General features: G+C 36.6%; 1 protein-coding gene and 1 pseudogene across 1 annotated transcript; both read right to left on the bottom strand.

The window, feature by feature from the left end:
- Nucleotides 1-3,566: 3,566 nt before the first annotated feature.
- Nucleotides 3,567-5,425, bottom strand: LOC132182431 (Leucine-rich repeat (LRR) family protein). The gene has a single exon (XM_059595670.2). The coding sequence runs from the start codon at nt 5,277-5,279 to the stop codon at nt 4,032-4,034; it is 1,248 nt and encodes a 415-aa protein (XP_059451653.1). The 5' UTR covers nt 5,280-5,425; the 3' UTR covers nt 3,567-4,031.
- Nucleotides 5,426-8,588: 3,163 nt separating this feature from the next.
- LOC132182980 (senescence-specific cysteine protease SAG39-like) lies at nt 8,589-10,264 on the bottom strand (annotated as a pseudogene).
- Nucleotides 10,265-16,800: the final 6,536 nt, after the last annotated feature.

The following is a 16,800-nucleotide window of genomic DNA, read 5'->3' as shown; positions in this document are numbered from 1 at the left end:
AAACGGGCTCTTTATAAAAGAGCAAGGAAACCCTAGATTTATTGAAACAGATATATGGTACAAGTGGTTTGTGCAACCAACGCGTGTCGAGTATGTGCGTGTGGAACGGTTGCAGGCAAACTAATTATAGTGGAGAGGTGGTGCAAAGATAACTAAGGCGGATAAATGGATCTACACCTGACCTCCAAAACCCTAACCCAGACCGGGTAAACGATAAACCAATTCAAAAAAAAACTCATGAGAGAGACTTCATGTAGGAGGGGAGTCCTTCCTTGCCTCTCGCACGTCAGCCTTACATGGAGTCCACGCCAGAAGGTTTTCATGGAGAGAGTGTTCTTTTTTTTTTTTTTTTTTTTTTTTTTTTTTTTTTAATAGAAAGAGGGGAAAAGGGCTACATGGGAGGATCTTTCCCACTTCTGATCCGCAAGGAAGAGAGAATAGGAGATCCCTTGGGAATGCTTCCAAAAATAAGATGGGAAGCGGCCCATTGAGCTAAAGCATGTGCACGACAATTGGCACATCTAGACACTTTCAAAGCACATGGAGAGAGTGTTCAACATCCCAACTACTTAGCCAACTAAGCTTTCCATAATGCACACCTACTTGGCTGCAACCTCAGAAAATTTATAGAGGCGAAAGAAATAAATTTCAACTCCTTCTTTGCCATTTTTCTTTAACACAAAATTATCTCTTTTTATGGCGTTGAATAAGAATGGAACGGGAGGATTTAATTTATATATATATATAATTTGGATAGTTGAAACAATTACAGCACGTGTTGTAGTTTTTTCTTAACCACCTCACCAATCGAAAAGTGGAGAGTTCTGTATACTAATAAACCCTAAGTAGGCTTGCTCAATGTTTTCAGTAAACAAGATTTGGTGAGAATTAAATTCCATTAATACACCAAATTTAAAATCTTATTATTAACTCTAGAGATATCTCGATGCTAATTATATTGGAATTGCACAGTTGTTTTATTTTGCCAGTCACGATCCCATGCTTTGATGCATAAATAAGTTACCTTGGTATTTTCAAAAAACTATCCCATCCAGAATCCATGTCTTTTCTGCAGCTTTCTCATTGGTACGTAGAAGTCAACAACATTGATAGTTATCAAGTCACTGGGACATCGTTCCATTAGTTTCATTGGGACCCAATTGTTGCCCTATTATGGCTAAATTGAATTGGCTTGTCGGGTGTCTTTAACAAAGAGTTTTAAGATGCGAAATGAGAAAAAAAATCATTGATGTAATATAAAATATAAAAGAGTTTTGAATTTGTTGCGAGACAAAAGTGAAAAATGTTATCTGTTAATATAAATAAATGAGGTTGGCTTTTTTTAAGAAAAAAGAAATGAGAAAAAACTTTGCCAAACATGCCATTATCCGGATTAGGGTTTACTGAAATTTCTAGGAAATTTCAGTTTCTAAAATTGTAGATCTTGGCTGATCATTTTTCGTCTAAGAGTCATTGTTCTGTCATATAACAGAACAATGACCCTTGGATGAAAAATGGACGGCCTAGATTTGCAATTTCAAAAACTGAAATTCCTCTAAGAATTTTAGTAGATCTAAATCCCTATTATCCTTACCTTGAGCAATGCGGTAATAGGCAAGTCGAGCTTTGCCCTAACACAACTAATCAGCTATGCAAGTTTGATCTTATTTCAAGCTTTAAGATCCAACCTTGAGTTTGATTTTTTTTGAACTTAAGCAGTTTGATGAAGGGATGAACATTTTAAAAATATATAAATAGTAACTACTGTACAACCAAGAACGATTGGAGGCTGTTCAGCCGTGGTGTTTCCTACACAACAAAATGAGCTAGTGACTAATACCGTTTTTGTTCAAACTTGAACATTATAAGAATGAGTCCATTTTTGTCTAAACCTGAACACATGCTTACATTTGCCTCTCTCCCTCTCTCTGTCTCTTGGTTTTTAATATAAACAATCAAATTGCTTACAAAAAAATTAGTCGTGTTGAACTCGACTTGTTTGATTTTTTTTTTTTTTTTTGCCAACCTCAAGTTGTGTAAAATGTACTTTAGGTAAGCTCGATCAAGGATGGTAAAACTCAATTTGAGCTTGAGCTAATATATTTATTTGAAGAGCCGAGCTCAAACAACGGATACTTGTCTTGGCTCAAATCGATTACTGTCCTAATTTAGAATTGTTAGAAAGAAAACTTTGTCGGTCCCACAATACATTTGAATTGATGGTTGGTTATAGAGATATATATGGTAAAATCTCCCATATCCGGCATAACCTAATATTATATAAACTGTTAAATGCACGTACATTTAAATATGAATGGTATCCATTTCAAATTTTCAATGATTAGGGTCACTGAATACAAAGGCACATGTAGCAGCAGGAATGCAGTTATAAAAGGGTCCCCTTCTCCCTATTAAATGTTTCAGAGCAGTGGTGGTGGTTTCTTAGCCTTGTGTTGTTCAGTCGGTGTGGGTTCAATTCTATAGTGGTTGGTGACAGATGAGAGAAAGTTTGTAGCAGAAACCCCATTGTATTGTCTATTTTGTCTATGCCTATGCTCTACAACTTCAACTTCATCATCCCTTGTTACATTCACCCAAGGCCCACTCCTGTTCACCATATATATATATATCCACCTTAAATGAAATTGAAATAAGAAGTAAATTAAAAAACATCTAAAAAGTTAGGAAAATGTATATATACTTCCTCTTAAAGGATCATGCAAGTTGCATTCTTTTTCTAAACATTTAAGATTGAGAAATGCTTAGTGTTAATATTTTTTTTTTTTCATATTTTTCACGTCTCATTTTACAAATTAACCATTAGATTTGTGGACTTATGTGAACCCTACACAAGTTAACGATGAACCCCATAAATTTAATGGTTGATTTATTGAATTTGTAGGAGAATATAGAAAAAATATGGACAACTTAAAAGATTATTTCTATGTAGAAGACTTATGTACAACCAGACAGAACTATGCACAGACTGGGGTACGGCCAACCCGGGTTTTACAATTTTGTTTTCATTAATTTTACTTTTAAAATTTGCATTTGAGACAAAATCTTTTAGTTTGGCCCTAAGCCCAAAAGAAAGCAGTCCACAATTTTCTATTGGCCTAGAGTCCTAGACCAATTAAAACAGTCTAGAATTTTTAAAAATATATTGGGGACAAGAGTTTTTTTGTAGAGCTAAGGGTAAGGTTTGGTTGATTGCTTGCAGTACCCCAATTTAATCATATATTTCTCATTTGTACTTTGGCTCATGTCCATAAAAATTCTTAGTTCCGTCCTTGTATACAATTTCTATATAACTGGATGACGTGACAATAAAACTCAGTTTTTAAATTAACACTCGTTTTTTTTTATTATTATTTACAAGTGCTAATTTGAAGAATGATTTTTACCAACACGTCATCCAGTTGTATATGAGCCTACTATCGAGTCAATGTCTTTCCAAAACTTCGTGAAAATTTCAACCTACTCATTTTGTTCTACGAACTGTCGTGGGTGCGACATCATTTTTTTCTTTCTAATATATATAAATTGTAATAGTAGTTTTGTTATTTTTGATACTGAAAAAATATATTACAAATGTTTAATAATTTAAGGAGGAAATTGCTTCACAGTTCACAAGATAGTATAAGAAACATTAAAAATTACCTATAGTTTATTCGAAAATGGTACTTTTTCCAAAAAAGTTACATGGGCTACTTACTTAACAAAGGACGCATGCATGTTGATGTGAAAAAAAAAAAAAACAAACGACGCATGTCTGGTGGACCACATGCTGCGGGCGTGACAGACATCAAATTATTCATTCCTTCACACTCCTCACCACATCATCATTTAATATTTCTCTCCCCCCAAAATTAAAAATAAAAATAAAATCTAACAAAATACGTATTTGTATACCCCTTCCCACCCCCCTACTCCTTACACTTCATGTGAAAACTATTAAGACAAAGTACTTACGTACCATAGTTTTACATAACATTCACTTACCATAACTAATTGATTTTCATAATTCCTAATCAACCCTTGCTTGGCTTGTTGACCGCCGAGCACTGCCACGCTGGCCTCGAGATCTGTGAACCGGCACTCGCAGGGCATGCTGTGAGACCCACCGACGGTGGTACCATACAGTTATATGACATGCAAAGCGAGGCCGTATCGGGCAATGCCGCCTTGGCTTCCAAACTCATCCCGCTTATATAATTGTGCTGCAAATACAAGGTCTTGGTGTTACCGCTGTACACGCTCTCCACGTACTCATCGGGCACCCTACCCGTGAGACGGTTGTTATTCAAGAACAAGTTCTCGACCCCCGCCAAAACCGGTGATAGCTCTCCGCTTAACATATTGTGACTCAAGTCCACCACGGAGCCCTCGCCGTATGACGGCCTGGTGGGACCCACGGGAAGGACCCCACCAGACAAATTGTTCCGTTGCAGCAATAAAGGGGAGAGGGTAGATTTGAAGAGGGAGGCCGGAATGGGCCCACTGAACTGGTTCATGCTCAGATCCAGATACACTAATTTGGAGAGCGACGCCAAGCCGTTGAGTGGGCCCCGCATCGAATTCTGCGAAACGGACAGGTAACGGAGGGACAACGGCAGTAACGGCAGCGGCCCGTTGAATCTGTTCCTCTTCAAGTCCAAGTGTAACAGCTGAGTCGACACGGGCGGTAACTCGCCGGACAGAAAATTGGACGCCAAAATGAGGACCTTGAGAGCAGGCAACTCTGTGAGACTCGGTGGGATTGACCCGGTGAGTTGGTTGTAGCTGAGGTCGAGGGTGTGGAGGTTCGTTAGAGCAGAGAGAGAAGTGGGAACGGGACCGGTGAGGCGGTTGTTGGTTAAGGAGATGACTCGGAGGGTGGTGAGTCGGCCGAGTTGGGAGGGGATGGGACCGGTGACGAGGCCGGGGAAGAGGATGAGTTGGGTCAATTCGGTGAGCTGGGAAAGGGAGGGGGTGAGGGAACCGGCGAGTCCGTGGGAGCCGGAGAGGCCGGTGCCGAGAGAGAGCACGGTGACCCGGAGAGAGGAAGAAATACGAGAGCAGGTGAGGCCGGAAAAGGAGGAGCAGGGATCGGGTGAGGTGAAGTCCCAGGTGGAAAAGAAAGTGGAGCCTGGGATGTCGGTGAGGGAGGCTTTGATGATTTTGAGTGCATTGAGATCGACGGCGCTGATCTTTAGATGTTGTTGTTGTTGCGATAGAGAAGCGAGAAGCAGGAAGATGAGGAGGAAGAAGGGAGACAAGATTAGGTTGCCCATATCCATATGAGCAGAGGAAAAGAAGCAGAGGTTTTCCGACAGTGATGTGGTTACCTAGGAATCTTGGATATATATGATGTAAGGGAAAGGGAGACAGAGAAAGAAGACTATACGGTTCAGATGTAGTCGTGTTTTCGTATATGTTTTCCTGCTCCGAAGTTTTGGTTAAAGTGGTTAAAAGGGTACAACAAATAAAAAGGCTGATGAATTTGACAGAGATTAGAGTCTTATAAGCAGGATTTTGTTGGTGGGCAACCAGAAAAGGACTTGACGATACTGAATAATGAGGAATAGTGATGATGATGCAACCCATGCTTCTGAGATCGTACGTATAAGTATAGCAAAAAGACTAGGTTCATGGAATTCACATCGATTACACGCTCCAATTATTACTAATTTAGACGGTTAATTTGAAAATTATCTGTTCGTATAGTTATCGGACAATTCAAACTTTATTTGAATGTGAGATTCATATATGGTCTCTCATATTACCTGTCTAAATTGCTAATAATTTAAACATGTAATTGTTGTGAATCCTCATCCAAAAAAGTAATGTTACAGATGATGTATATATTTTTTTTTTTACATGTTTACACAAAATGGGGAAGATGAATTTAAACTAGTGGTATTTGCTTCATGAGACGTGATCCTCAATTGATTGAGTTACTCCTTGAGAACGCATATTATTTTAATAATGTGTTAATATATCTATCATGTAACATTATTACTCACGGTTAGAAGCAACAAAATAAATTATTGACTATAAAATACCTCATTAATTAATGGAGGGAAATATGACATGCATTATCAATTCTAATTAAAGATTATCATCCCTTTCTTTTAAAAAAAAAAAATAAAAAATAAAAATTAGTCTATAATAGATCATATATTAGGATGACATATGAAAGTGAAAATCAATTATTGATCTGTCTGTTTTACAAATCCTTGCTGATCCAAAGGCTCATCTTCACTACTATGTTATTGCAACTATATGACATTCGTATCATTGCTCTATGTCCAAATGAAAAATAAATTCTTCCATCTAAATTGTTGTCCTAATTTTCACTACAATTTTTTCATCTATAAAATTTTACACGTCAGGTCTATCAACTAAGTTTCACTTGTCCAAACTCTTATGTCATAACTGCTAAAAATCAAGAAGAAAAATATATAAAAAAAAAAGTTAGAAAAAAAAATCCCAATAAAAAGCCAAAAACTAAAAAATAAAGGGGAAACTTCACTTTGGCTTCCTGAATTTCCACTTAATTTTATAAACCCCTCTTGAACTTTCAAATCTCTTATTTTAGACATCTGAATTTTCAATTACTCTCAATGTGGACCCCTATGTCTGATTTTAAATGTTACATAACGTTTATACCCCTGACTTTTGTATAAAATTTCAACTTTCAAAACGTTTTTTTTTTTTTTTTTTTTAAATGAAAATCAAGTACATTTTGATCTTGTTTTTGTATTTTTAACGGCTAAAATTAACGGAAGGGTTCTAATTGAGAGTAATTGAAAGTTCAAGAATCTAAAATGAGATATTTGAAAGTTCAGGAGATTTGTAAAACCGGATGAAAGTTCATGGGGCCAAAGTAAAGTTTCCCAAAGATAAATTATATATATTTTGTCCCATAAACTACCATGCAATCGTGTGTCACTTACCCCAAAAAAGTTTGACTCAGTGCAACTTAGACCTTATTTTAATTGAAGTTTGGGTCTCAGTTTGCTTCCTCCGTCCAAATCAATTGTTAAATTGAATGAAAAATAGTATAAAATAACCAAATTCCCCTTTGACAAGCATGCTTATTTTTTAGCTATAAAATTATTCTATATTTTATTTTTAAAATTGAAATGAATATTATTTGAGAATAGGGTTGATGAATGATGAGTATGCTCTTATTTTTTAGCTATAAAATTATTCTATGTTTGATTTTTAAAATTGAAATGAAGATTACTTGAGAATGGGAAGAAAATTTGAAGATGGAAGAAGATAAGGAAGTGACCCCAGCAAAGTAAAAGGTGAATGGTTGGAAGCAAGAGATGAGGAGAGTTGTGAAGATGAGATGGAGAAGGAAGAGGAGAAGGATAAAGGACTATGAGGGAAATGACAAGCATCACAGCCAACATATATCATCCAAGGCCTCAAAAAGCACGATAGGTCATGTAATCATCACATCCAAACCTCTGCATATCACATATTTGTGAGAGGAATGATTTTTATTTATTTATTTATTTTATTATTATTTTCTATTCTGTGAGAGGAATGTTGGATATAACAGTTTCATAATATAATTTGTGTACTTGTAGATCTAGTAAAGATGATTCCTTATTATCTATCTATCTATTTATTTATTTATTTTTTTCTTGAGGGTGCCAAGCCAGTTTATTATCATTAGTAAATTGCGTTTGATCAACATAAGATATCAAGCATATGTTAGATTGAGCCTTTGATAATTTCATCTGAAAATTAATTGGTGTATAGTGAAAAAAGTTCAAATCTTTTATGATATTTGAAATCGAACCCTATAAAACATGTTCTAATTAGAGCCATTCACCTGCGAAGAGCGACACTATTACACATCAACCGCATCTATTAAGAAGAATAGAGCATTCAAACTTGAAATAGAATATCGATTACAAAGGTAAAAGGTACAAATAGCTCCATTAACTAGTGCATTGCTAGAAGTAAAATGTGCAAATAACTCCAAATAATCCTCTTCTCTAATAGAAGTTTCACACTTTAATACTAGCTGCATGTAGATTGTGTCAGTGTTTTAAGTGGGTGTCACAATCTCCAGGTCGTCAAACTTTAATTTTAAATTAAAAAACTAAATTGAAAAAGGCAATGTTCTAAACTCAGTTGTCAGTGCAGCCCACCTGTGTCGGATGTTTATTTTTCTTCACTTGAAACTGAGGCACGTGGGATGATCGTGGCCACATGTCAATTTGAACCACAAGATATGGGACTATATATATATATATATATAATAATAATAAAGAAGGCAATAAAGAAATTTGTTGGAGTACATTTAAGCCAAGGAAGCATATGGATCTACGCCCTCTCAAGGTATATAAAAGTGAGAGACTATGTATGAGGTATTCAAATACTGCTATTTTCCATTGTTTTTGTATGTAATGAGTTTCTTACAAGTCATGCAACTCGGATATAAACATGACTAATTTTACGTTCTCAATATTTCTAGTATGAGAAATACACAAGTTCCTTTCGATGATTAGGATCTCATATCAATCAAGACAAAAAAGGAAGGAACATGATAAACAAGCAAACATATAATATTATATTTATGAACTTCATGCGGTGGGGTAAGAGGCTTCCATAGCTATCCCACATATGCCTTCCTTTGCATCAACATCTCTTTGCATCTGTATATACCCATCTTCTCCCCATTGTATGCCCCATGAGTTCTTCACCAGCCAGTATTTAGTCCCATCGGCATTAGTCCCATACCCAATAGCGGTAACACCATGGTCCAACTCAATGCCACAAGCACCCGTAAAGACACCGCCTGAATAGAATTGAAAGTCTGACTGAAAGCATCAATGGCAACAGAGACTGGCTAGTGTGCAACAGCCTTGAGAAGAGCATCTTCATTGTTGGTAGGCACGTCTTCAAACCCGTTTATCTTGGCCACATGGCTAGCTTCTTTGTTCGTGTTGCAGGTTCCGTCAATACCATTGTAGGGGTAGCTAGCTTCTGATGCGAGGCCGTGGTTTTGTTGGATGAATTTGAAGGCGTCGTCCATCAAGCCTCCTTCACACCCTTGGTCCACGTTGCTAGTGTCACAATCAACTAGCTCTTGCTCGGATAAAGAGATTAATTCACCAGTTGTTAGCATGGTAATACCTTCCGTTGCTGCTACTACTGAAAATGCCCAGCAACAACCTATAGTTTGACCAATAAGAGTTAGAAGACACCTCGGTTCTATATTGGAAAAATGAGTAGCACATATTGATGGTGAACTGTTCATTAAAACATGAATATTAAGTACCACATTACTTACTTAATATGTGGAATTAGGCTTTGTAAGAGTAGTAGTAGCAACTTCCTTATAACATATTCTCTTTCCTAAATATAGGGATTTTTTTTTTTTTTTTTTTTTTTAAAAAAAAAAAAACAAAATGTCACATGTGGCATCTTCTCTATTATTTCTTTAAACTTTGGAAAAGCTACAGTGCTACCTAATGCATTGTGAAGCACTTTAGCTTGCCTATCAATTATTTTAACACAAAATATTTTTCTCTCCTATTTTGCCTTTCATTAGGGATTGTGTTGGAATTTTATAAAAAATGTGAGGGTAGATAGAGAACTTGTATTTTATAAAAAAATAATATTTTATTGGTATAGAGGACTATTGTGAAGTGTATTTGGATAGGAAAACAAGAAGTAATTTTGTTTCCTAAATTTAAGAAAAATCATAAGGTAGTGTTCAGTGATTTTAAAGAAATTCTAAATTGACCAATCATTTTATAGTGATAGCGCAAATATGGTAGTGTTTCTTCCTACATGGTTACAACATTTGTCTAGCCAGTAGTGTTTGATAATAGAATTTGATACTTAACCGCATTGTCCTTGGTCCTTGACGGGTGTCATGGCTCCTTTCTTTCTCCAGTCCACAGTAGATGGCACTGCGGTGGCATTTTCATATTTGAAAGAGAAAATGGGCCTTGAATCTATTCCAAGAGGCTTTGAACTCTTCATTTGTGAGATCTGCAAATTGGTTAATACTTAGCTTGTAAGCTTTGTTTGCATCTCTGTTGAAAGATTCAATGAATGCCTTATTTTCCTCAAATATCTTGTAGCGTTGCTGGTTCTCGTTGATGTCCTTGTACACACGTCCGTAGCGAGGCATCCATTCCTCATGCCTCTCACGCATTGATGCATCTTGGAGGGTGCGAGCTGCTGCTTGAGAGGCCAAAGCTACCAATATTGTGACGATTAGAACCAAACAAAAGTTAGGGAACCCCATGGAAAGGTAGTGGCTAAATTGATCAGCTACTATTTGATAAATTGAGTGAATGAGTAGCACTCCAGCTCCACATATCTTTTATAGGGGGAATTAATCCTCCTGGAATTGGACATCATCTTGCCTGAGAAAATGATCTGATTTGGACCCATAAAATAATTTAGTTTGATTACTATTATGGGTTTTTGAGTTTCTTCTATATATGTGCATTTTGGTCAACATTTACATGTGTGAAATCTTAGATTTGGTTCGTGTCTTTTTGTATTTGGGGCTATCACATCAAACCAAACCAAAATGGTCTCACCGTAACGTTTGTTTCATTAATTCATTCATCTGCGGAAAAAGATATGTTAATTAAGATCATGCAACGTTGCGTAAACGAAGTTTGATTCTCCAAAAGCATGAAGTATTAACGTTTGTTTCATTCATCTATGATTTTCGCTATTTATTTTGTCTGTTTTTCTTTCTTTTGGTTTGTCGAAGTATTTTTGGTTTAATCCATTCTCGGCCTCATCCGATCGAAGATTGGATTTTATAGATTCTTGAACTTCACATGTGATGTGCGGTCCAAATCTTGTTGGGCTAGTTCGTTTATTCTCCTTTATTGGGCCTGCAAATTGAGATGAATAAACACAAGATAAATCTCATATTGGTCGAAGCAGGACTACCCACTATGGTACACTCGAAGCTGTCCGAATCTTTGTTGTATTTTGATTAGAGAATAACTTATATAGGGAAGCTGTACAAAAGTGAATTTTGTGCAACCAATTAAAAGGTGACACTTAAAGCTTTTTTATTTTTTATTTTTTTATTTTTTTTTAAAAAAAGCCTAATTACACCCGAGTATAAATAAAAATTAACTGTTTTTTCTTAAAAAAAAAAAACAAAAAAACAAAATTGAAGGGGTGGCTGGAGCCAGCCACCCCTCCCTCACTTGGGGTGGCTGGCCGCCAACCCCATAGCCTGGGGGTGGCGGCGAGCGGCCACCCCTTCAATTTTGTTTTTTTTTTTTTCAAAAAAAAAAAAAAAAAAAATTATTTTATTAGAGTATAATCTGGTGTGATTGAGTTTTTGTTTCAAGTATAAATTTGAAAAAAATTGGCTGATGTGTCAGCTTCTTATTGGTGGCATAAAATGTGATTTTTGTACAACAGGTGCACCCAAGTCGCTCTTTTCTGATTACTCTATCAATATGAAATACTCGATTAATGGTTTTTCATCCTTTTTCCCTCAATTTCTTGTAAGAATCTTAGTTTGAGAAAAGTTATAATTCTATTGTTGTTTGTTTTGGCAAACTTACTACGCCATCAAGCATCAGTTGGCGGTATCTACAGAGAAAGTTATTTCAACCACGCTACACTTTTACTCAGAATTATTGATGAACGATAAGATGTGAAATTTAAAAGAGTATCATTCACATTATTGTTGTCATCATTGAAATAGTGGGTAGTGCACCTAGAACTAAGAGGAAGTTACTTTATTATTATATTTTGGCCTAAAAAAGGGAGAAAACACAGGACGGTACCAAAATTGTAATGGAGTGCAACCGATATAGAGTGGTTCATCATCATGTTTGCTAAGCTGAGTGCAACTAAAAGTTAATCAATATGCCAAAATCAGGTCCACAACAATGGATAATGCCATAAGCCTAAAGGTTGGATCGAACAACCCTAGCTAACATATATACAAGGTGTAATAGTATGCATGGAAAGAAAGTTTTCTTAAATTCAATTTTACAAAGATGAATTTTAAAAGTTTCCTTCCAATGTCAAGTAAAAGTTTTCATGAAAACGTTTGAATGAAAAATTGCTTTCAACCAACCGATTTTAAATTAGTTGGAGAATATTGAGTACTGAAATTTTTTGCTTATTTGTTTTGTTTCTATATATTTTTCAGGTCAGGAGGAACGCAGTAGGAGGCCGAAAAACAAGTTAAATGGGGGGAATAAGTTAGGGCCTGCCAAGTTTTAAGTTTAAGGAAAATTGTGTCTAGCTTAAGCACTTGCAAGAATTTAGGATATTCATGTACAGATAAAACCGTCAAACACGAGTATGGAGATTTTAGGACACCACCTACACAGATTTTTTTTTTTTTTTTTAATTGAATAAGGAAAGCATTACTGGGAAGGATCTTCCTACTTTTGATCCGAACGGAACAAGAAGTAAGTGATCGTTAAAACAAAAATGGGGTGGGCTCTCTAACAACAGACCAAAAAAAAAAAAAACTAAAACAGCGCATAAATAAATACAATAATTAGGAAATGAGTCAAACAAGTGTCCTGATCTTCTCAATGGGCCGCATAAGGCAGTTACAGAAGCAAAAGGGGCATAGATTAAGGCAAGCCTATCTGAACCACCATTCGGTTACAAAAGTCCCCGCTAGAGGATCAAAACACCAAAACCAAGGAGACATCAACCTACAAAATCAACATGAAGCAAAAAAGAACAAAAAGAGCTGCAAAATACATGGAAAATAAAAAAAGTAGGAAAAAAAACCCATTGAACGGCAGTTGGAACAGAGGACAAGGCGGATGGAGGCTGACGGGAGAGCTTCTGGCAGTAGCTCAAAGAACACGTAGCGGCACGTGTGATTCACGCGCAGGCGTGTGTGATCCATGCTCAGACGCGTGAGATACACGCACAGGCGCGTGATGACCATGCGGCTGCATGTGGTGGCTAGAACAGGGTGATGAAGACTTCGACATGAAGCTGGGAGGATGGGGAAGACCTTGGTGGGACGCGTCGGAGCATTGGAGGAACGAAGGCTGATAGATCTGGCTAGGAGAATTCCAGAGCTGAGAACCACCATAGAACTGACAACGGTGAGACTGCAGCGGGTGGAACGCAGCCAAAGGGGGCCAACTAGGCAGGGTGGAGTGGACCAAAGAAGGTAGAACAGCAACACCACTGCTCAAGGGAAAAAAAAGAAAAAAAAAGAAAAGAAGAAGAACCGACGATAGAGGGGGAGAGGGAAATGACTGCTCTAGGCAGAGGGGAAGAGGGGAGGAAGCATAAAGCAAAGTCTCTCTCTTGTCCCCCGGAAAGAACTGCACAGAGGAGGAGGGAATGTCTAACTGAGGAGGTGGAAAATGCAAAAAAGGAAAGAGAACTATTAGGAGAGTGAGAAGAGAGCATTTTTGGTGCTTATGTTGGCATACCACTTACACAGATTGAAAGACAACTACTACCAAGAAACCTCCTAAAGCCATAAGAAACACACACATAAACAACACCATAAAAAACAATATTGTTAACATTACGAGTAATACTAGGGACCATCTTTTTATCCTCCCAAATTGATGTAGCTTTTTAAATTATCATTGGATTTGTGATGGATTACTATTCAATTTTGATTCAATGGTGCTTTTAAAAGCCACATCAACTTTGAGTTGAAAAAGAGATGGTTCCTAACATTATCCTAAAATTAATATGACCCGTATAAATAGAATTCCCATATGAGATCAAATGTCCAAGTTGAATCGTTTGAAAGACAAACTCATAGATGATCTTACCCACAATGTGTTCTACAAATACTAAATAGCTTCGTTCTTTCTATCTCTTCTCTCTCTAAATTTCTCTCTACTAAATTAATTTGAGAATGATCTATTTTGCCCCTACTTTAAACTATAACTCCTTCAGGTTAAAAGACGTAACCATTAACCGCACTAACTGTTAACCTCTTTTGAAGGCATTAAGAAAACCCACTAACTGCTAGGCAATTACGGTTAGCGATTTCAAGTTTTGAAAAAACCGATAATCACTAACCGTCTATATATATATATATATATATATACATGGAAAGACGTTGTTTTTGTGCTTAAATATATATAAAAATGTATAAAAATCTAGAAATGATATCGTATGTAACAGGGTGAAACGACGTTGTTTTTGTTTCTATTTTTAATTTTTTTTTTTCTTTTCAAAAGCGGTTAGCGGTTATTATGGTTATTAACCACCAATTAACCACCTAGCTAGGCGGTTAGTGAAATCTATTAACCGCCTAGGCGGTTGCAATTAATGGTTTTAGCCAATGATCGCTAATTATAACCGCATTTTCACCCCTAATAACTCCGGTCTCCTATTGTTGAGGTATCTCTTCTGTTGGCTTTGGAGGTGGCCAAACCACGCCTTTGGCTTTAGAGCCGCTCTGGCCACCCCCATTTTGCCAAAGGGGGTGGCCGATTTGATTCTCTCATTTTTCGGCTTTTTTTTTTTTGTTATTCAATTTTATTTTTTTTATTTTTTTTTGTTTAAATATAGAATTTTATCTTTATTTTATTAATGGTATTTTCATTGTTATAGAGAAATTGACAATTTTTTAGTAGGTTGGAAGGACATTATCCCAATTGAAAGTTTGAGAAAAAGATTGTGGATTAGGTGATAGTGTGAACTTTAGCTATTCTTTTTACTTTCTTGTTTTGGTTTTCACTTTAGCTATTCTTTTTTCTTTTTTTAATTAATCTCTCGGGGGTGTGATACATAGTGTTCGATGGCCAACAAAGACAAGGAAGAAAACAAAGCAAGAACACCAACAAGCTTCAACCATGTAGACACAGGACTTAAGTCTAGCTAGATTTCTTTGTCAATCAATTGTGTTTGTACCTTTATTCCATTTACACCTTTGTTTGATTTTCTCGTTATTTCCAAATCCCTGATTATTGCACTTCGCCAATTTATTGTTTAAAAATTGTTCTCTTTCAAATTTGTTAGGTTAAGTTTTGGCACATTCGGTTTGCATGTAAGTTGTTGAAAATGAAGCATCTCAGCATGTCCAGAAAGTTGATTCTAGAAGGCCCTGTTCGGACCGCTAGAAGCCAGGTCGGACACAATATCCAGAAAACTCAATTTGAAAGGCCTGTCCAAACCGTCAGAAGCCGGGTCTGGACACAAAATCCAGCAAGCTTATTTTGATGTGCAGGTCCAGGCTGCCAGAAGCTGGGTTCGAACCCCATTTCCAGCAAACTAATTTTGAAAGGTAGGTCCGGATCGCCAGAAGCTGGGTCCTGACCCAAGTTCCAGAAAGCTGCATTTGAGAGTCAGGTCCGGACCGTCAGAAGCTGGGTCCGGACCTAATTTCCAGCAAGTCCATTTGATATGGCTTGTCCAGACACAATACTTGGATGTTCAGACACCACGAGGTTACGCATATGTAACCCTAGCCATGTCCGGACACCCACTTTTCCCTGTCCGGACATGGCAGCTGAATTGTTATTTTATTCTCTATTTAAACAAATTGTTTTGCCCATGATATGTACGTATTTTGGAGAGCAAAATTAGAGAGCTTAGAGAGAGAGATATTGTTCTAGTTTATTTGAGAAAATATTAAATACGTGAAGCCAATCGGAGTTCCAGTGAAAGGAAATCTTTTAGAAGAATTGTGCTAGATGTTCTGGAAATGGCTACTGAGGTAGAAGTCAAATGGGTCACTTGTCGTGTGCAAGGAAGAGTCAAAGGTTTTGTAACTCTTCTTGTATTCCTTATTCTTCTTATAGTAGATTGATTTCCTGGGTTTGGCTGCCCCGGAGAAGTTTTACATTTAGAGAGTTTTCTAAATGGTTTCCTCTTCATAACCAAATATCTGTATTCTTGAATGTTCATTTCATATCTGTATTTTGTTGAATATTATTTGTTAGGTTAGATCTTATTCTGCATAATCTTTGTGAAACACCTATACATTTGAATAGGTGTCGTTTGGAGTCATGTTTAGAATTTTCAATTTGTATCAGAGCAAGTTTACTCTGTGAAGGAATTTTTTCCTGAGTGTGATCCGAGACTCCATATTACATGTCTCTTACTGTTGCTCCTAATTCCCTTCCCGTCTTTGACGGAACAAATTATACACTTTGGAAAATTCGTATGAGAGCATACTTTAAATCCATTAATGTTTGGCATATTGTTGAATCTGGATGGACACGTCCAGACAAAGCAATAGCTGAATGGACAACAGAGGAAAAGAATAATGCTACTGCAAATGACAAAGCTATAAATGCTATTTACATCTCTGTTTCAAATGAGAAATTTTCAAGAATTTCTAGATGTGAGATAGCTAAGGAAGCTTGGGAAACTTTAGAAATCACATATGAAGGAACTAAGGTTGTTAAAACTTCAAAAATTCAAATGTTGGTTTCTCAGTTTGAGGAGATTAGAATGCAGGAAGATGAAACTTTTGATGAATTCGATTCAAAGCTTAGTGCCATTAGAACCTCTACCATTAATTTGGGAAAGAAAATGGATGATGCTAAAGTGGTGAAAAAAATCTTAAGATCTTTACCTGAGAGGTTTATACCCCAAATTGCAGCTATACAACAGAGCAAGGACTTAGATACTATGAGAGTCGAAGAACCTGTAGGTTCCCTTCAGACTTTTGAGCTAATTCTACCCAAACTCAAGAAAACTAAAAACATTGCTCTTAAAGCAAAAAATGTTAAAGTCAATTCTTGTGGTTCGTCTGATGAGGATTTTAGGGATGATGAAGAATTTGCCCTGTTTGCTAAAAAATTTAGAAAATTCTTTAGACCCATGAATGGAAAGTTTAAAAAT

This window comes from Corylus avellana, chromosome 5, assembly GCF_965113065.1.
Source record: "Corylus avellana chromosome 5, dhCorAvel1.hap1.2, whole genome shotgun sequence".
Taxonomy (NCBI): domain Eukaryota; kingdom Viridiplantae; phylum Streptophyta; class Magnoliopsida; order Fagales; family Betulaceae; genus Corylus; species Corylus avellana.
The sequence above is the reverse complement of the archived record's forward strand: the minus strand, read 5'-3'. Positions and strand labels throughout refer to the sequence as shown.